Source organism: Podarcis cretensis (assembly GCF_951804945.1).
Source record: "Podarcis cretensis genome assembly, chromosome: 11".
Classification (NCBI taxonomy): domain Eukaryota; kingdom Metazoa; phylum Chordata; class Lepidosauria; order Squamata; family Lacertidae; genus Podarcis; species Podarcis cretensis.
The window spans coordinates 18,627,788-18,642,819 of record NC_137180.1 but is presented as its reverse complement, the minus strand read 5'-3'; the positions used below and the strand labels follow the sequence as shown (position 1 = coordinate 18,642,819).

Sequence of the window (15,032 nt, the reverse complement as noted above, 5' to 3'; positions counted from 1 at the left end):
AACAGCTTCAATACGGCCCAGTAGCAAATTGAAAACCAGTGCATCTCCAAGCACAGGGGTTACATGCTGACAAGTCTCGTCCCTGCACTAAATACAGCTTCCCAAATGAGTGAAAGGGAAGCCCCCATAGAGTGTGTGGCAATAATCCAGTCTTTAAGCAATTCTAGGGGTTTACACTGTTCTGAAATAAGAGCGGCCAGGTGGAACAGAGGCAGGCTTCCTCAAACTTGGCCCTCCAGATGTTTTTGGCCTACAACTCCCATGTTCTCTCTAGCTGGCAGGACCAGTGGTCAGGGATGATGGGAATTGTAGTCTCAAAACATCTGGAGGGCCGAGGTTGAGGAAGCCTGGAATAAGGTCCCTGCACAAGTGTTAAAGGTAAAGGTAAAGGTACCCCTGCCCATACGGGCCAGTCTTGACAGACTCTGGGGTTGTGCGCCCATCTCACTTAAGAGGCCAGGGGCCAGCGCTGTCCGGAGACACTTCCGGGTCACGTGGCCAGCGTGACATCGCTGCTCTGGCGAGCCAGAGTCGCACACGGAAACGCCGTTTACCTTCCCGCTGGTAAGCGGTCCCTATTTATCTACTTGCACCCGGAGGTGCTTTTGAACTGCTAGGTTGGCAGGCGCTGGGACCGAGCAGCGGGAGCGCACCCCGCCGCAGGGATTCGAACCGCCGACCTTTCGATCGGCAAGTCCTAGGCGCTGAGGCTTTAACCCACAGCGCCACCTGCGTCCCATGCACAAGTGTTAAGATTCACTTAATTGATTAGAATTTCAGCCGCTTCTATGCAGCAGAAAGCAATGGAAGGGGGCTCCCTCTCTGGGATGAGTAATCAACAGGATGCCATCGAGTCCCCTTTCCTCACTGCTTGCAAAAAAGGATAGGGAGAGCAGGAGAAAAGGATGTCTCCATCAGCTCCCCCCTCTTCTCTCTTCCCCTCTCCTCTCCCTCCTCCCTTCCCTTCCCTTCCCTCCCCCTCTCCGCCGCTCCTCCGCCTCTCTCCCGCCCACCACCCCTGACTCCGCCCACAGGGGAGGGGAGACCGACGGAAGGACCGCCTGGTTTCTTTGCCGTCACGTGACACCCGGGCGGGGCGACTGAGGGAAGGGAGGCCAGGATAAAGGGGCGGGGAAGGCAGGCAGGCAGGCAGGCCGTCACGTGACCGTCGGCAGCTGCCGGAAATCTCGCGCCTCTGCTCGCAGGGGGCGGCGAGGACAGGGGGGTGGGCCAAGATGGCGGCGGAAAGGGAGCCCCCTCCTCTCGGGGACGGCCGGCAGACGGAGTTCGAGGAGCTGGAGGACGGCGAGGACCTCTTCACCAGCACCGTCTCCACCCTGGAGGTAAGGCGCGCCCTTCGCAGGGAGCTGGCGGCCGGGGAGGCAATGCCGTTGCTGCTGCCCAGCCCCTTCCTCGCCCTCCCGCACAGGGGCAGCAGCGGCCCCAAAGGCCCCCTTGACCCGGGTCCCTGGCCAGCGAGGCGCTTCCGCCCACCTGCCTCCCCAAGCGCTTCCCTTCCCCATCTGGCCCTGCGTTTCTGCCCCTCCAGAGTCACCCGCGCCTTCCTCTTTCCCTGCCCATTGAAGTCTTGTCACGTCAGCTCTGAAGGCTCCGTTTCCACCCCTGCATTTTCTGCTCTACAAAGCAAGCTTCTGGACCGGGTTTTCCCCAAAACTTGGGTTTTCCAGCTGCTTTTGGGGCTGCGTCTCCCATCATTCCCCAGCTTTGCAAGACCCCCAGGGATGATGGGAATGGTAGTCTCCAAAACAAACCCAAGTTTGGAAAACCCTGCTAGACTGAAACCACTCTTCCCCCCCAAGACTTTAAATATGGCCGTAACTCTTCCTCCCAGAAGCTTTCGTTTCACTGGGTTCAATAGTGTTGTTGGGGGGTATATATGGGCAGGGCTTTTTTCCCCCAGCCAGAACTCCAATTTCTGGCACCTCTCAGGTGGGCGCCATTGCCATTCTAAGAGAATGAGGGAGGCCTTCGTGGTGAGTCCTAGCACCTCTTTTTCTAGAAAAAATAGCACTGTGAATGGACCTCGCAAAGTCTAAATGCCCGAGGCTGTAATCCTGCCCACACTTAACTGGGGTCCCACTGACTTCAATGGCGCTTTGACATTTATAAGACTATACTGAAAGACCATGTTGGTACAGAATAGCTAGTAGATGGTGAGCACCATATATGCTTATAAGCATGTAGCCTTATTTTATTTAACTTGCATCCTGCCTCTTTTACTCTTGTCTCCTGTATAAATATGTGTAGCACACGACTTCTGTCTTCAAAGCACCTTTATTTTGATAACTAGCCTATGAAGGCTGTAGCTAATATTGCTCAGGAGTTGAAACCTCTGCATAGGTACAGTTTAGCTTGTTAATGTTTGTAAAGCAACGTGCTTCCTTTGATTTGTCAGCAGTAAGGGATTTCTCATTCCAGTCCTGGCCCTGTTTCCACTGTGCACTTGGTGAAAAACATACAGGGAACAATCTGTCACAAAATGAAGCGTTGCTGTTTTGTTGGACAATGCTTCCTGTCCATGAACTTTAAACTAAGAAGGCCAGGGAAAGTAAGTTTGTTTCCAGCTTATTGCGCTGTGTCAGTGATATACAGTACTGCGAGGGTTTTTTTAAATAGGCTGCTTTTGGAAAGCGACCGAATGCTTTTAAGTGTAGTATGAAAGAAATAGTTTTCAAAACTAATTTATTATTTGTGAACCGTTTTCATCTGCGCCTCAATTAGTGCTTCTCACAGCAGTTAAAAAAGAGTACTCTGTAGCATAAAACCCAACCATAAACTACAGCAGTCCAGGCACTGGTAACTTCAATATTGGATTACTCTGGTGAACTCTCAGTGGGACTTCTCTTACACTTGACCTGGAAATGGCAGATAGAGTTGCTACAGCCTGGCTGCTCACATGAGTAAGTCCCTTTCAACATATAACACCTTCAGAGATCTGCACCCATTTCCAATTTGTTACCAGGCCAAGTTCCATTAGTATGGGCATATAAAGCCCTTAATAGCTTGGGACCAGTTTACTTGCTGGATCACCTTACCCCACATGTGCCCACTTGACCACTTGACCACTTTTATCTGCAGAACTGGCACTGTTACAGGTGTCACATAATACTCATTCTGCAGTTGTAAGAAATTGATATTTTAGTCTGGCGGCACCTTGCTTGTACTGTTTTCCTTAAAACATTTTTCTTTAGGGAAGCCTATCCAGACATGCAGTTGTGTTTTCATCTTTTTCTGTTGATTTGAATGATTTTAAAAAAGGTTTTGAATTGTTCTTATTGCTAATTTTAATATTTATTGTAAACCACTTAGAGATTTTACTAAAACTAAGTGGCATATAAATTTTGTGAAATAAACACTGAAATATGAAAGGCAGAAAAACCAGAAACCATTTTGATAGCTAGAGCTAGTTGTCTAGAAGAGGAAATGTGCACATTTCCACATGTGCGGAAGTTCTTCCTTTGGAACCTACTCTCTTGTTCTAGATTAATCTTGGTAGCTACAGTAGCTTTTTATTGGAGCAACGCTACAAACTGAGAGTGAAACAACAGCAGGAATTGAGGCTAATGTTGATCTCTGCAATGGAATAAAATCAATGCACTCCTGGTGCTGATAAAAGGCTCTGACTTGGAGGGCATTAAGATGAAAGTACTATTAATATGTGGTCGATTTCATATCTGGCAGTCTTGATTTTGGAACTAACTTATGCCCTTATGCTTATTGCTGGGAGAGGTGAGGTGGTTGTTGCTAAGATATGTAGCTGAGGGGGCCCAGGTCACCTATACAGTTACTGCCACCATCTCACATACTAGGCCTTGAAATTCTGCTGTGCCAAAGACTAAATAGCACTGTGTAGGGTAGACTTGGTCAGACGGATGCTTCCTTAGGATTACTGAAATAATGGAAATAAAAAAATTGAATGATAAATGTCAGCTTCTCTTTCGCTTTGTATAAAAAGTTGGTACTTTGTTATGTGAGACTAGATCCCTGACAATGTTTCTGTGAGGAGTTCATCAGGAGTAGCTGTGCTCTGCATGTTTACATGTATGTGTGCACAAAGCCATGGATTGTGAAGTTCATGGAGTTCTGTCTTTCTCATCTACAGAGCCACCTTACGATTTCTTTCAAAGTAACTTACTGCTACTGACCAATTTCTTCATGAACAGTTTACAGACACAACACTGCCTACACCAGTGACTAAGCACTGTGCAAACATTTTCTACAAAGAAAAAAACACCTCTCGGGAACAGTTCATTCATCATGCTGGTGGTGTGATTTTTCTCCCTGGGAGGCTGAATTGTGTGGGCACCAAGATTCACACTTAACTACTTCTATGAAGTGCCTTTTACATGACTTGGGTCAACAGTAGCTACTCCAGAGAAATGGCACAGTGATGTGTTGCTTCCGTTACTTGTTTACAGTTGTCTTAAGTCCTGTGGTAGCCTTTTAATGAAAATAGCTAATTGTGAATCTGGTACCCACATGGCTTGCCTTCCTGAATAAATTATACACTTCTACTTAACTCATCTTTTGTCTTGCACACTTAACTTACTAACTGCTTCACATGTGTGTTGCCTCTTCTGGGTGCTCTAGGGCCTGCTATTTAAGAGTTAGCAATGAAACATTTTTGGCTCTTGTGCATCTTACCTGGAGGTGAATGATGGGGACTCTCTTTAGCTTTGCAAGTGTACAAAATGTCCTACACACTAGCTAGAAGAACATGCTGCTTCCTGCTTCACCCCATGCATTCTGTCATGTTCATTCTGTGCTGGCCTCTTGAAATCTGATGTACGCTCTCGTGGTCCCTTCCAACTCTGTGATTCTATTGAGTACATGTAGCATCTCTCAACATGGCCAGAAATATTCCATCTCAGTGCTAGAACTTGGGGTAACCCAATAAAACTGATGGACAGATTGGAATACTACTTCAGGCAATGCATACTGATAGGGTTTGCTTCCACAATAGATTATTATGATCGCTGGTTTTAATAGCTTGAAAATGGGATTAGTCATTAATAGGCAAATTCATTGCAGATGGGTCTATTGGATGGGTGTAGCCAAGGGGGACAGGGGGGCAGCTCTGCCTCCTAACTAAATAACATTCCATACAAACCTGAGGTTCTGGTCCCCCTAACAAAAGCCTCCCCCCCCCCAACAAAAATCCTGGCTACACAAATTGTCTATTGCCACCAACCTGTCTGACTAGCCTGTTCCTCCTTAGTCTCTAGCAACAGCCAACCACTCCAAATGCGAATGAATAAGGAGAAGTCCATCCACTTCTCTGTTTTGACCTGTTTCTGCTCCATATTAATTTGTTAGCAGTTTTGAAAAATTGGACTATGAATGATAGATATATGGAACCTCTGCTTTCAGATGTAGCATGACAAGTTTTTGGAGGGTGGGTCAGATGTAACATGTCAGGTGTTGTGCACTGCTTTTGTAGGTACAGTCATACCTCGGGTTACAGACGCTTCAGGTTGCGTTTTTTTGGGTTGCAGACTGCCGAAACCCGGAAGTACCAGAACGGGTTACTTCTGGGTTTCAGCAGTCGTGCATGAGGCGAATCGCAACCCGCACGTCCGCAGGGGTGCTGCTGTGGGTTGCGGATGCTGCGGGTTGCGAATGTGCATCCCGCACGGATCACGTTTGCAACCTGAGCGTCCACTGTATCAGCTTGCCACTGTTGGAAATAGGATGCTGAACTTAATGGACCCTGGGTCTTGATCCATTTGAGACAACTTAGAACGTTAGACTACAAAGTAGTAGTAGTAGTGGCATCTGTAAATGAGACATTAGTCATACAGTAGGGTCCTCACATTTGTAAAGTGGTTTGAAAGCTTGAAGGGTCACTTTGAACCTTGCTTTGGAATATTTTGAAGCTTGCAAGCTTTTTGTAATTAGCAGTAGCTTAATAGATGGACAGTTTGCAGCCGGATATGTGCTGATAGGTTGTACTCTTTTGATGATGCTTTCTCCAAATAAGTCTTCATATAATTACAGCCTTGAAAGACTTTATGTTGGGACGTGCTAGTTCTAAAGTTGGGGTATTTTGCCCCTTGGGTATTGGGCCCAAGGAGGAGCTTTCAGAAAACATAGTCATTTTAGAAATATTAGTAAACTTAAGTTATATTCAAACCAGTAAGTAAATATTTATGTTCCAATCGTATTTAACATGCGTTATCGTGAAGAGGAAACAGTTGTTAAGATATCCCCTGAAAGGTTAATGTTTCCTTAGTACATTGTTATCCTGTAACTGCTAGGAAATAGAAATTGCTGACATGGTTGCTTCTACATGCTGTTTTTTTCATGTTATGTGCTTGCAAATGATGGCATTTGCTGTGATTGTTTCATAAGTACTGATGCTGTTCTTCTCAACTGTTTGCTCCTTTCAACAGTCAAGCCCTTCATCTCCAGAGCCAGCCAGTCTTCCTGCAGAAGACATCAGTACAAATTCTAATGGCCCAAAGCCTGCAGAAATCATACTAGATGATGACAGGGAAGACCTTTTTGCTGGTAATGTTCTCCCTCACATTTTTTTTTTTTAATTTAAAAAGGATATTTCAGATAGCTTTTAATGAAAAACATAATTTCGGAAGTCATTACAATGTACAGTTTCTAGAGAACTGGGAGTTGGAGCTTTGTCATAGGAAGAGAAAGTAATTGAATTACATTTTTAGAACTGCTTTGAATCAAAGACTCAGGCTTGTGAACAGCTGCATACTTGCCTTCGAGCAAAAGAAGGGATTGAAATACTTGAAATCAGTTTGATCTCAATATATATTCTAACATGATGAACATCAGCTAACAAGCAGATAACATTCAGGAGAGAGTTGTATAGCCTTGAAGGGTAGCAGTAGACTTTGGCAGGCTTGGTTCATACACAACAACAAATCATGGGTCTTTGCTACAAGATTGAGCCTACTTGAGCCTCAGGCTTGTTTGCTTTAAGGAGTCCTTTATGTGTACAGAGTGGATGTTGAAAGCATTTGCTTACCTCTGTTTTGTCCAAACCTTGGGAACCACAGTTGGATCTTGGTTTGTTCTCTGAGTTCAGACACACTTTCATAAGTGAAAATTGAAGCTTCTGATATCTTGTCATGACTGAAGAAGTGGTGAGAGGATGTACATGAGCATAGTTCTCCTCATGCAAACTGTTCTTCAAAATGGCAAACCATGGTTTATTATGTCTAGCTCATAGTTTTACTCTATAAATATTTCAGTCTGAAATGTCCTGTGCTGGCCTACCTGAAACTGTAGGTTAATTAAACTGAGTCAGTCAGTAGAAGAAGAAGAAGAAGAAGAAGAAGAAGAAGAAGAAGAAGAAGAAGAAGAATTTATTATTTATACCCCGCCCATCTGTCTGAGTTTCCCCAGCCACTCTGGGCAGCTGAGCTTTACTTGTACATAGTCAGTGATACAAATTACGTTTTATGGGATGATCACATGCTTTAGACACTCCTTTCACCCCACGTAAAGCTTGAGTACATGGAGAGAGCGAGAGAGCGAGCAGAACTGCTTCTTCACAGCTATGTTGCTAGTTTTCATTTTTCTCTCTGTGCTAAACTAATAAAGGGAGAAAATGCAGCCAAATGCCCAAGAGTATTGCACTATGAGTGCTCCAGCAACAGCTATAGCCAAGAACAAATGCTCTGCTATGTGCCTGCCTCTCTGGATTTACTTATGCCTTAAAGTCTGGAGCCCTTAAAGCAAAGATGCAGCCCATCATAATAGACGTGCTTGGCCAATAACAAATACATCTTGAGTAATTTCCTCTTCAGTTGCTTGCTGGGGGAGTTTGTCATTCATCTTGGTCAAGGCAAAACACAAGAATCCACACTCCTTAATACGTGTACGTGTGTGTGTGTGTGTGTGTGTGTGTGTACACACACACACACACACAAAAATCACATGTTTAGCTAAACTTTGTTTCTAGAACAAACTTAAGTAAAACTTTAAAAGCTCAGGTACTCAGATGTATGAAAAAGTTATGTTTGTTTTGAATAACTTTTGTTTTAAGGATTTGAAGTAGTTTCTTGCTACGCCTGCTTACTTGATCGTTATGCTATTCTGCATAACTCTCTGTCATTTTTGTGTTAGAAAGCTTTTGGGTAAGTGGTTATTTGACTGAATTGCCAGTAATCCAGCTTGGTAGAACTAGTGTTTCAGATACTCTATAACACGAGAAAACTGTTGTTATTCCTAAATGAGTTAAAATTCAGAATTACTTTTTAATTGGGAAGAAGTTTGTGGCCTTTTCCCACAATCCCCATGAAACATAATGTGCAGTCACTTAGCTTAACAGCCAGAAGAGGCTGCATGGTACGTAAAAGTAATTGGTACATTTGCCCGCTACAGTGGTACCTCGGGTTACATACGCTTCAGGTTACAGACTCTGCTAACCCAGAAATAGTGCTTCAGGTTAAGAACTTTGCTTCAGGATGAGAACAGAAATTGTGCCCCATTGGCTAAGTGGTGCTTCAGGTTAAGAACAGTTTCAGGTTAAGAACAGACCTCCGGAACAAATTAAGTACTTAACCCGAGGTACCACTGTACAGTTTGATTTTGCATCACATTAAGAAGTGAACTAACCCTTGCTTTGATGGCTGTTATCTCCTTGATGTTAGTGGTATCCAGAGGACAGGTTGTAACGGGCCAGAATTAGCACTAGTGGAAAACTTGTAACTTTCTTTTAACTAATGGAAACTTTTAATGGAGTACCTAGTCAAGCATTTGCCTGAATATGTGTTGGCTAAAAGGAGGGAGGGAGCAGAGCTGTGCAGCCACTGCAGTCAGGCTAGGATTGGTGTTATATTCTCAAACCATCTTGCCCCGCTTCACCAGCTGACGTTTCCAAACCATCTTCAGAGACAGCCCCACACAAAATGCATCGCAGGAATCTGACCTAAAGATTACCAGAGCATAGACAACAGAAGTTAGGTCACCCGTGTCCAGATAGGAATGCAGCCGGGCCACCAGCCGAAGCTGATGGAAGGCACTCTGTACCACTGAGACCACTTGAGCCCAAGCATCAGCAGTTAATCCAGAAGCACCCGCTCGGTCTTATCCAGGTTGAGCTTCAGTTTGTTGGCTGTCATCCAGTCCATTACTTAGGCAACACAACGGTCCAGCACATCCGCTGCCCCACCTGCAGATGTAAAGGAGAAATGGAGCTGCGTGTCATCAACTTACTCCAAAACTACTTAGAATTCCTCTTCAACATCTAAAGCAGAGCTGGCAAGTGTGGGGGCATTCCCGTGCCCTACTTCTATCCCAGACACATTCAGGCAAATTCCTAAAGGGACTTTGACACTACTACAACCCTGACGTTCTCTGAAAAATATATATTTTGCCTAATATTGCATTGAGATCAGGTGTTACACAGCATAGCATAAATGAGATGGTGCAATCAATAAATAAAGGGGATTGTGAATCTCTCTTGCTGACCGCAATAGTCTCAAAACTCTAGGGTGTGTGCTCCTGATATGCATGAATATTTCTTATTCTTTTTTTTTATCTAGAAGCCACAGAGGAAGTTTCTCTGGACAGCCCGGAAAGAGAACCGATACTTTCATCCGATTCTACTCCAGCTGTTACACCTGTTACACCAACCACACTAATAACACCCAGAATGGAGTCAAAAATAGTGGTGGCTCCTGTCGACTTTGACAGATCCAGGGAAGAGGTATTGAATAACCTAGTGAAACACTTCTGTTAAGCTGATTAACATTCTGTGTCCTTTAAAACGTGGGGTGGAGGAAAGGGGTTATTGTTTTGATTTTGATCCTGTTTTATATTGTATTTTCAGTTTTTATTATGTATTTTTATGTTGCAAACCACCCTGAGATCTTTGGGTGAAGGGCAGTACACACCTTTATATATCCTATCTGTTTATTATATAAAATATAATTTGTAACTGGCTTAACTGATATTGGTAACTACTGTTACAAGTAGAAATAGTTCTTGCCAATTAAGGCAGCTCCAGCAGCTGTCAAAATGGTTCTTGCATTTAACAAGCCTTGTGCTCATGCGCTCTATTCTTACATCATTCCTTCTCTCTGCCTTCACATTGTGTGCACTGCAGTTACGTTAATTGAAACTCTGTTTCTTCTGAAGACCATCCGCTAACTATGGTCTGCCAATGAGACAAAGGATGGTGGCTTATTAAATCATGTGCATCCAAACCCAAGGGAAAATGAACAGCCACATCAGGGTTACAGGACAAGTCTGGGACGGAGAAGCATTTATAAGTTGGAAAGGATTGCATTGCTTTGTAGTTCAGTCAGAATAGTTGAGTCCAAATTGTTTGCAATCTTAGGAATATTTATTTGCTTGAACAATGAAAGCAGACACCCCTTAAACCTCTCACAATGGTGCTTCAGTATAGAAGGGGTTGCTGCAATGTTTATATGAAAATCAAAGTAACCTCAACTCCCCCCACTGAAATGTTTTTGAACTGAGTGACCTAATTATTACACTTGCTTAGGTTCATATGAGCAATAACTCTGTTGAGCAATTATAACTGTTCAGATGAATCTTCCAAATCTGCTGATTTCTTCTTTTTTCCTTCTTTTTTTGTTGGAATATGTGGCAATACGCTTAATTTTGTTCTATAGTATTGACTGTTCTAATAACTTTCTTACGGCATACTAACTAGCTATGGCTACAGTAACTAGCTAGCATTGGGTTATTGGCTCAACCATAAATTCAAAAATTAGCATTTAGGCTTCCAGAGTTTGTGACTAGAGAGTAGTTTAAACAATACCGTGTTTTTCTTTCTTTCTAGATTGAAGAAGAAGCTAATGGCGACTTGTTTGATATTGAAATCAATGTGTCAGATCCAGAGAAAGTTGGTGAGTGAAAACAGTACATTGCAGAAAAACCAAAACAACTTTTTCTGGGTCCTCTTTTTATATAGCCCATCTTAGAATAAATGTTCATCGCATAAAGAGTGAAATGCTGAAAGAGATACTGAAGGGCTGATTTGTGTGTTTGTTTTACAGGCGATGGTATGAATGCATATATGGCATACAGAGTAACAACAAAGGTAACCTGTTGTAAAGGCAACAGTACAGAATTTTGGCTGTCATGGAATACATAAATGCTGAATGTTTTAAAATTACCTCTTCTGTGTTTTTAGACCTCTCTGTCCATGTTTCACAAAAACGAATTCGCTGTTAAAAGGAGATTCAGTGACTTTCTTGGCTTACATGCCAAATTAACATCCAAATATCTTCATGTTGGGTATATTGTGCCTCCAGCTCCAGAAAAAAGTATTGTAGGTAAGTACAGGGGTGGTTATTTTGCGGGCGGCACAGGGAATGTGTTGCTTATACTTGAATGAGTGGGGGGGTGGTATATACCGATCTTGTGTCTGATAGTTGAATTAGATTTTGAGCTTGCAGAAAACCTACCCATTTTTTTTGTGTTCTACAAACAGCCCCTGCCATTTAAACTTGATGAATAAAATAAATCAAGGGCATTGTTCCATCTAATAGTGGACTTAGTGCTTCTGAGTCAACAGCAGTCGTTTGCAAATAGAATCGTAGAATTGAAAAGGACCACAAGGATCATCGAGTCCAAACCCCTGCAATGCAGGAATCTTTTGCCCAATCTCAGGCTTGAACCCGTGACCCTGAGATTAAGAATCTTTTGCGCTACTGAGCTCTGAACAAGGCCACTAGGAAACAAGAGAGAGGTACTAGGAGTACTCAGTGGAATCTCAAGATTGTGTTTGTATCCGGCATAAATTGGTGTGCATCCTGTTGGCTACATTTCTAAATTTCTTTAAGATGTCCTTCCAGTCCCTAAGAGGTCTTCTTAAGCACCTCTTGTCATCAGCGTAGTCTTTTCTTTATGTAGGAATCTAATTCTGGTGTATTATTTATTTATTTAGTATATTATATTCTCTCTTTTTTGTATGTTTCTGTTGTGAACCACCCTGTGATCTTTGGGTGAAGGGGGTGGTATACAAATTTAATAAATAATAAAGTAATAAGAAATTTGAAAGCATTAACCCTTCCCAACACAGCCCAACGACTGAGCATGTTCATTCTTCACCAAGAGTTACTGGTGTCAGTTGGAAAAGAAAAGCAATGGAGGGAGAATAGATTGGTTTGTTTGAGCCTCTTAGCTGCTTATGGTATCCGAGAGGAAAGGAAAGGCTGGCACTCAAAAATATTCACTACATCTTATAACCTCAGTCATAATCCCCTCAATTTTTTTTAATGCAATAAAGATTAATCTGGAAGGTGATCTGAGGAAGAACTGCCCCAGTGAAGTCTATATGCCATTTAGGAAATGTAAAACTGCATATATTTGCTAATGCACGGTGACATCCAATAGCTGCTGTCTGTCAGTGGAATGGACTTGGGCAAAACTGTGAAGGTTTTAACATGAGATAGATAAATGGTAAACCATGGACTGGTTTTTACTGATGTGATGGCAAACTCACAGCAGCTTTTAAAATGTATTTTTTGGGGGTAACTTTTAATGGTTTCATTTACCTTTTGTGACTGAGAAATAAGTCATAAAGTTCAGTTAATGAGCTACATCAAAGTGTAAAATCTTTTGTCTTTCTTCAAAGGCATGACTAAGGTAAAAGTAGGCAAGGAAGATTCGTCATCTACAGAATTCGTAGAAAAAAGAAGAGCGGCACTAGAAAGGTAATTTATACTTTCAGCTAATAAACAAATACTTACTAAAGTGGGATCCTCATCCTGTGTTGCCTATCGCTTAGGTGTTTCAAGTCTCCATAGACCCAATTGTACAAAATGCATTAGGTGTAACAGAAGCTACAAAAGTGTATTTTTCATACAACAGTTTATGAAACTGTGCTGTTTATGTAACAAATAGGGGCAAAATTAAGTGGGAATCTATGGGTGGGTATATGTAAATTTGAAGAGACACATGCTGAAATTAAAGCTTCCAAATGCTGCTGTGAACATTTAGAAATGTAATACTCTTCAGGTGATAGACACTGTAGCCAGAGAAATCTCAATTTAGATTTTATTGGATAGACTTCAAGTATGCTAACTACTTTTCACAGGAGTGCTCCAAGTGTAGGCCATGGGTACATGCAATAACTTTTTAAAAAGCTTGGTACATCATTCCCTCATGCTAGTAGACCATTTTTTCACTGCAGTGAATGAAAAATTGCAATGTGTAAACATTTTCTTGTGTATCAATTGTTTAATGGTGGCTTCTTGCCTTCCAAGGCTTATCTGGCATTCTGGGACTGTCCTTTTTATGTATGGGGATTTCACCAATGTAACTGTTTTACTCCTAAGGAAGACGTGTCCATTCAGCTTTTCAATTGTTTCAGGTCTAATCCTCCATAACAGGCAATTCTATTGGGATTCTCATTAAAAGTTATTGTTTAATGTTACTGTGATGATGCATCTTATGGAATTTTGGAGTCCATAAGATCATAAAGTTTGGCGTTTTCCTGCAAAGGAAGAAGTGGGTTGGCACTCTTCTGTATCTGAAGAATTCTCACATACCTGGTCCTGTTGTAAAGGTAAAGGGACCCCTGACCATTAGGTCCAGTTGTGACCGACTCTGGGGTTGCGGCGCTCATCTCGCTTTATTGGCCGAGGGAGCCGGCATACAGCCTCCGGGACATGTGGCCAGCATGACTAAGCCGCTATTGGCGAACCAGAGCAGCGCACAGAAACACCGTTTACCTTCCCGCTTCCCTATTTATCTACTTGTACTTTGACATGCTTTTGAACTGCTAGGTTGGCAGGAGCAGGGAGTGAGCAATGGGATTTGAACCGCTGACCTTCTGATCGGCAAGTCCTAGGCTCTGTGGTTTAACAGCGCCACCCACGTCCTGTTGTGGACGAAAGCTATTAATGTTCAGAGGCACTGTACCTCCATCCCTGTCCTTCCCCCCCCCCCAAAAAAAAACAACAACCCAAGGTGCAATTTTCCTACTATTTGGAAAACCAGGCTATCTTTGTAGGGCTCCTTTTTGGACACTTGCCGTAACTATGTCATTTTGCAGTTAATATACCTGTAACACAATGGCTGGCATCTTCCTGCATTTGTTTTCTGCTATGTGAGGAGCTGCAATGTTTATCCATTGATCAAAATTTGCCCTTTTTGCTTTCCGTAAATGGGTTTTTAATATCACTGTCCTCACCATTCTCACAAGCAAACTGCACTTCTAAGCTAGAGTATGTAAATTAACCATGTCATGTCATGTCATGTATGTATCATTATTTATATGTTTATTTATATCCTACCCTTTCCCCTTAGAGGACTCAAGGTGGCTTACATATAAAAATAAGACCCATGTTTTGATGGCAGAAATTGATTTTTTTTTCATATGTTATATTTTATGGTCCCCTGATTTAGTTGCCATTGAGGAATCAACTCATAGTTGGGATGGTAATCTGAATAATTTTCAGTACCTTCCACTCCTACAATTCTGTAATCATAGAAATCTACTTGACTAGACTGTTCTGCCGCAGGAAGCATCTTTTATGTCCTAAACAGTCATTTAGAAGGATGGTGAAATACAACTTGTCCATGGGGCGGGATTGAACAAATGTTGCATTTCCCTGTTTTAATGATATAAAATTCCCCTGTGCCCTGTTCAGAATGTTGATCACCTTAGTAGGAAAAGTATGCAGAGCTGCTGTGGAAGCTATTAGAGCCAAACAGGCTACTAGATATCAAAGCACCAATGGCAAAGACTCTTGTGTATAAATAATATGCAGCTGTGCCTGCCCTATCATAAAAAGGATGTAATAGCCTGGTTTGCATGACACAGTAAGCCAATGTGTGGGCTTCTGGAGAGGACCCCACATTTTGTCCCATGCTAAGTCAAGGTTTGGTGTGGCATGGTGGCTGTGCCCAGGCTTGACATTTAAGCTCTCTCCTTGCTAGCCACGAGCAGCAGCCAAAGATTGGTTAATGCGTTCTTGGAAATGAAAATACAATTTAGTGGATGGGACAAGCATAGATTCACTAAGGGAGATGGGGAGCCAAACTCCTGCATCTTGCTTCTT

At 42.7% G+C, this 15,032-nt stretch overlaps 1 protein-coding gene across 2 annotated transcripts in view; it reads left to right on the top strand.

The window, feature by feature from the left end:
• Window positions 1–1,174: 1,174 nt before the first annotated feature.
• Window positions 1,175–15,032, top strand: part of SNX2 (sorting nexin 2) — a 29,569-nt gene continuing 15,711 nt past the window's right edge. For both annotated transcript variants that reach the window (XM_079995622.1, XM_079995623.1), the window contains exons 1-7: window positions 1,175–1,343; window positions 6,414–6,531; window positions 9,537–9,700; window positions 10,802–10,868; window positions 11,019–11,062; window positions 11,156–11,297; window positions 12,602–12,680. In XM_079995622.1, coding sequence (XP_079851748.1) covers window positions 1,236–1,343; window positions 6,414–6,531; window positions 9,537–9,700; window positions 10,802–10,868; window positions 11,019–11,062; window positions 11,156–11,297; window positions 12,602–12,680 — 722 coding nt within the window. In that variant the 5' untranslated portion in view covers window positions 1,175–1,235. The remainder of the gene's footprint in view (window positions 1,344–6,413; window positions 6,532–9,536; window positions 9,701–10,801; window positions 10,869–11,018; window positions 11,063–11,155; window positions 11,298–12,601; window positions 12,681–15,032) is intronic.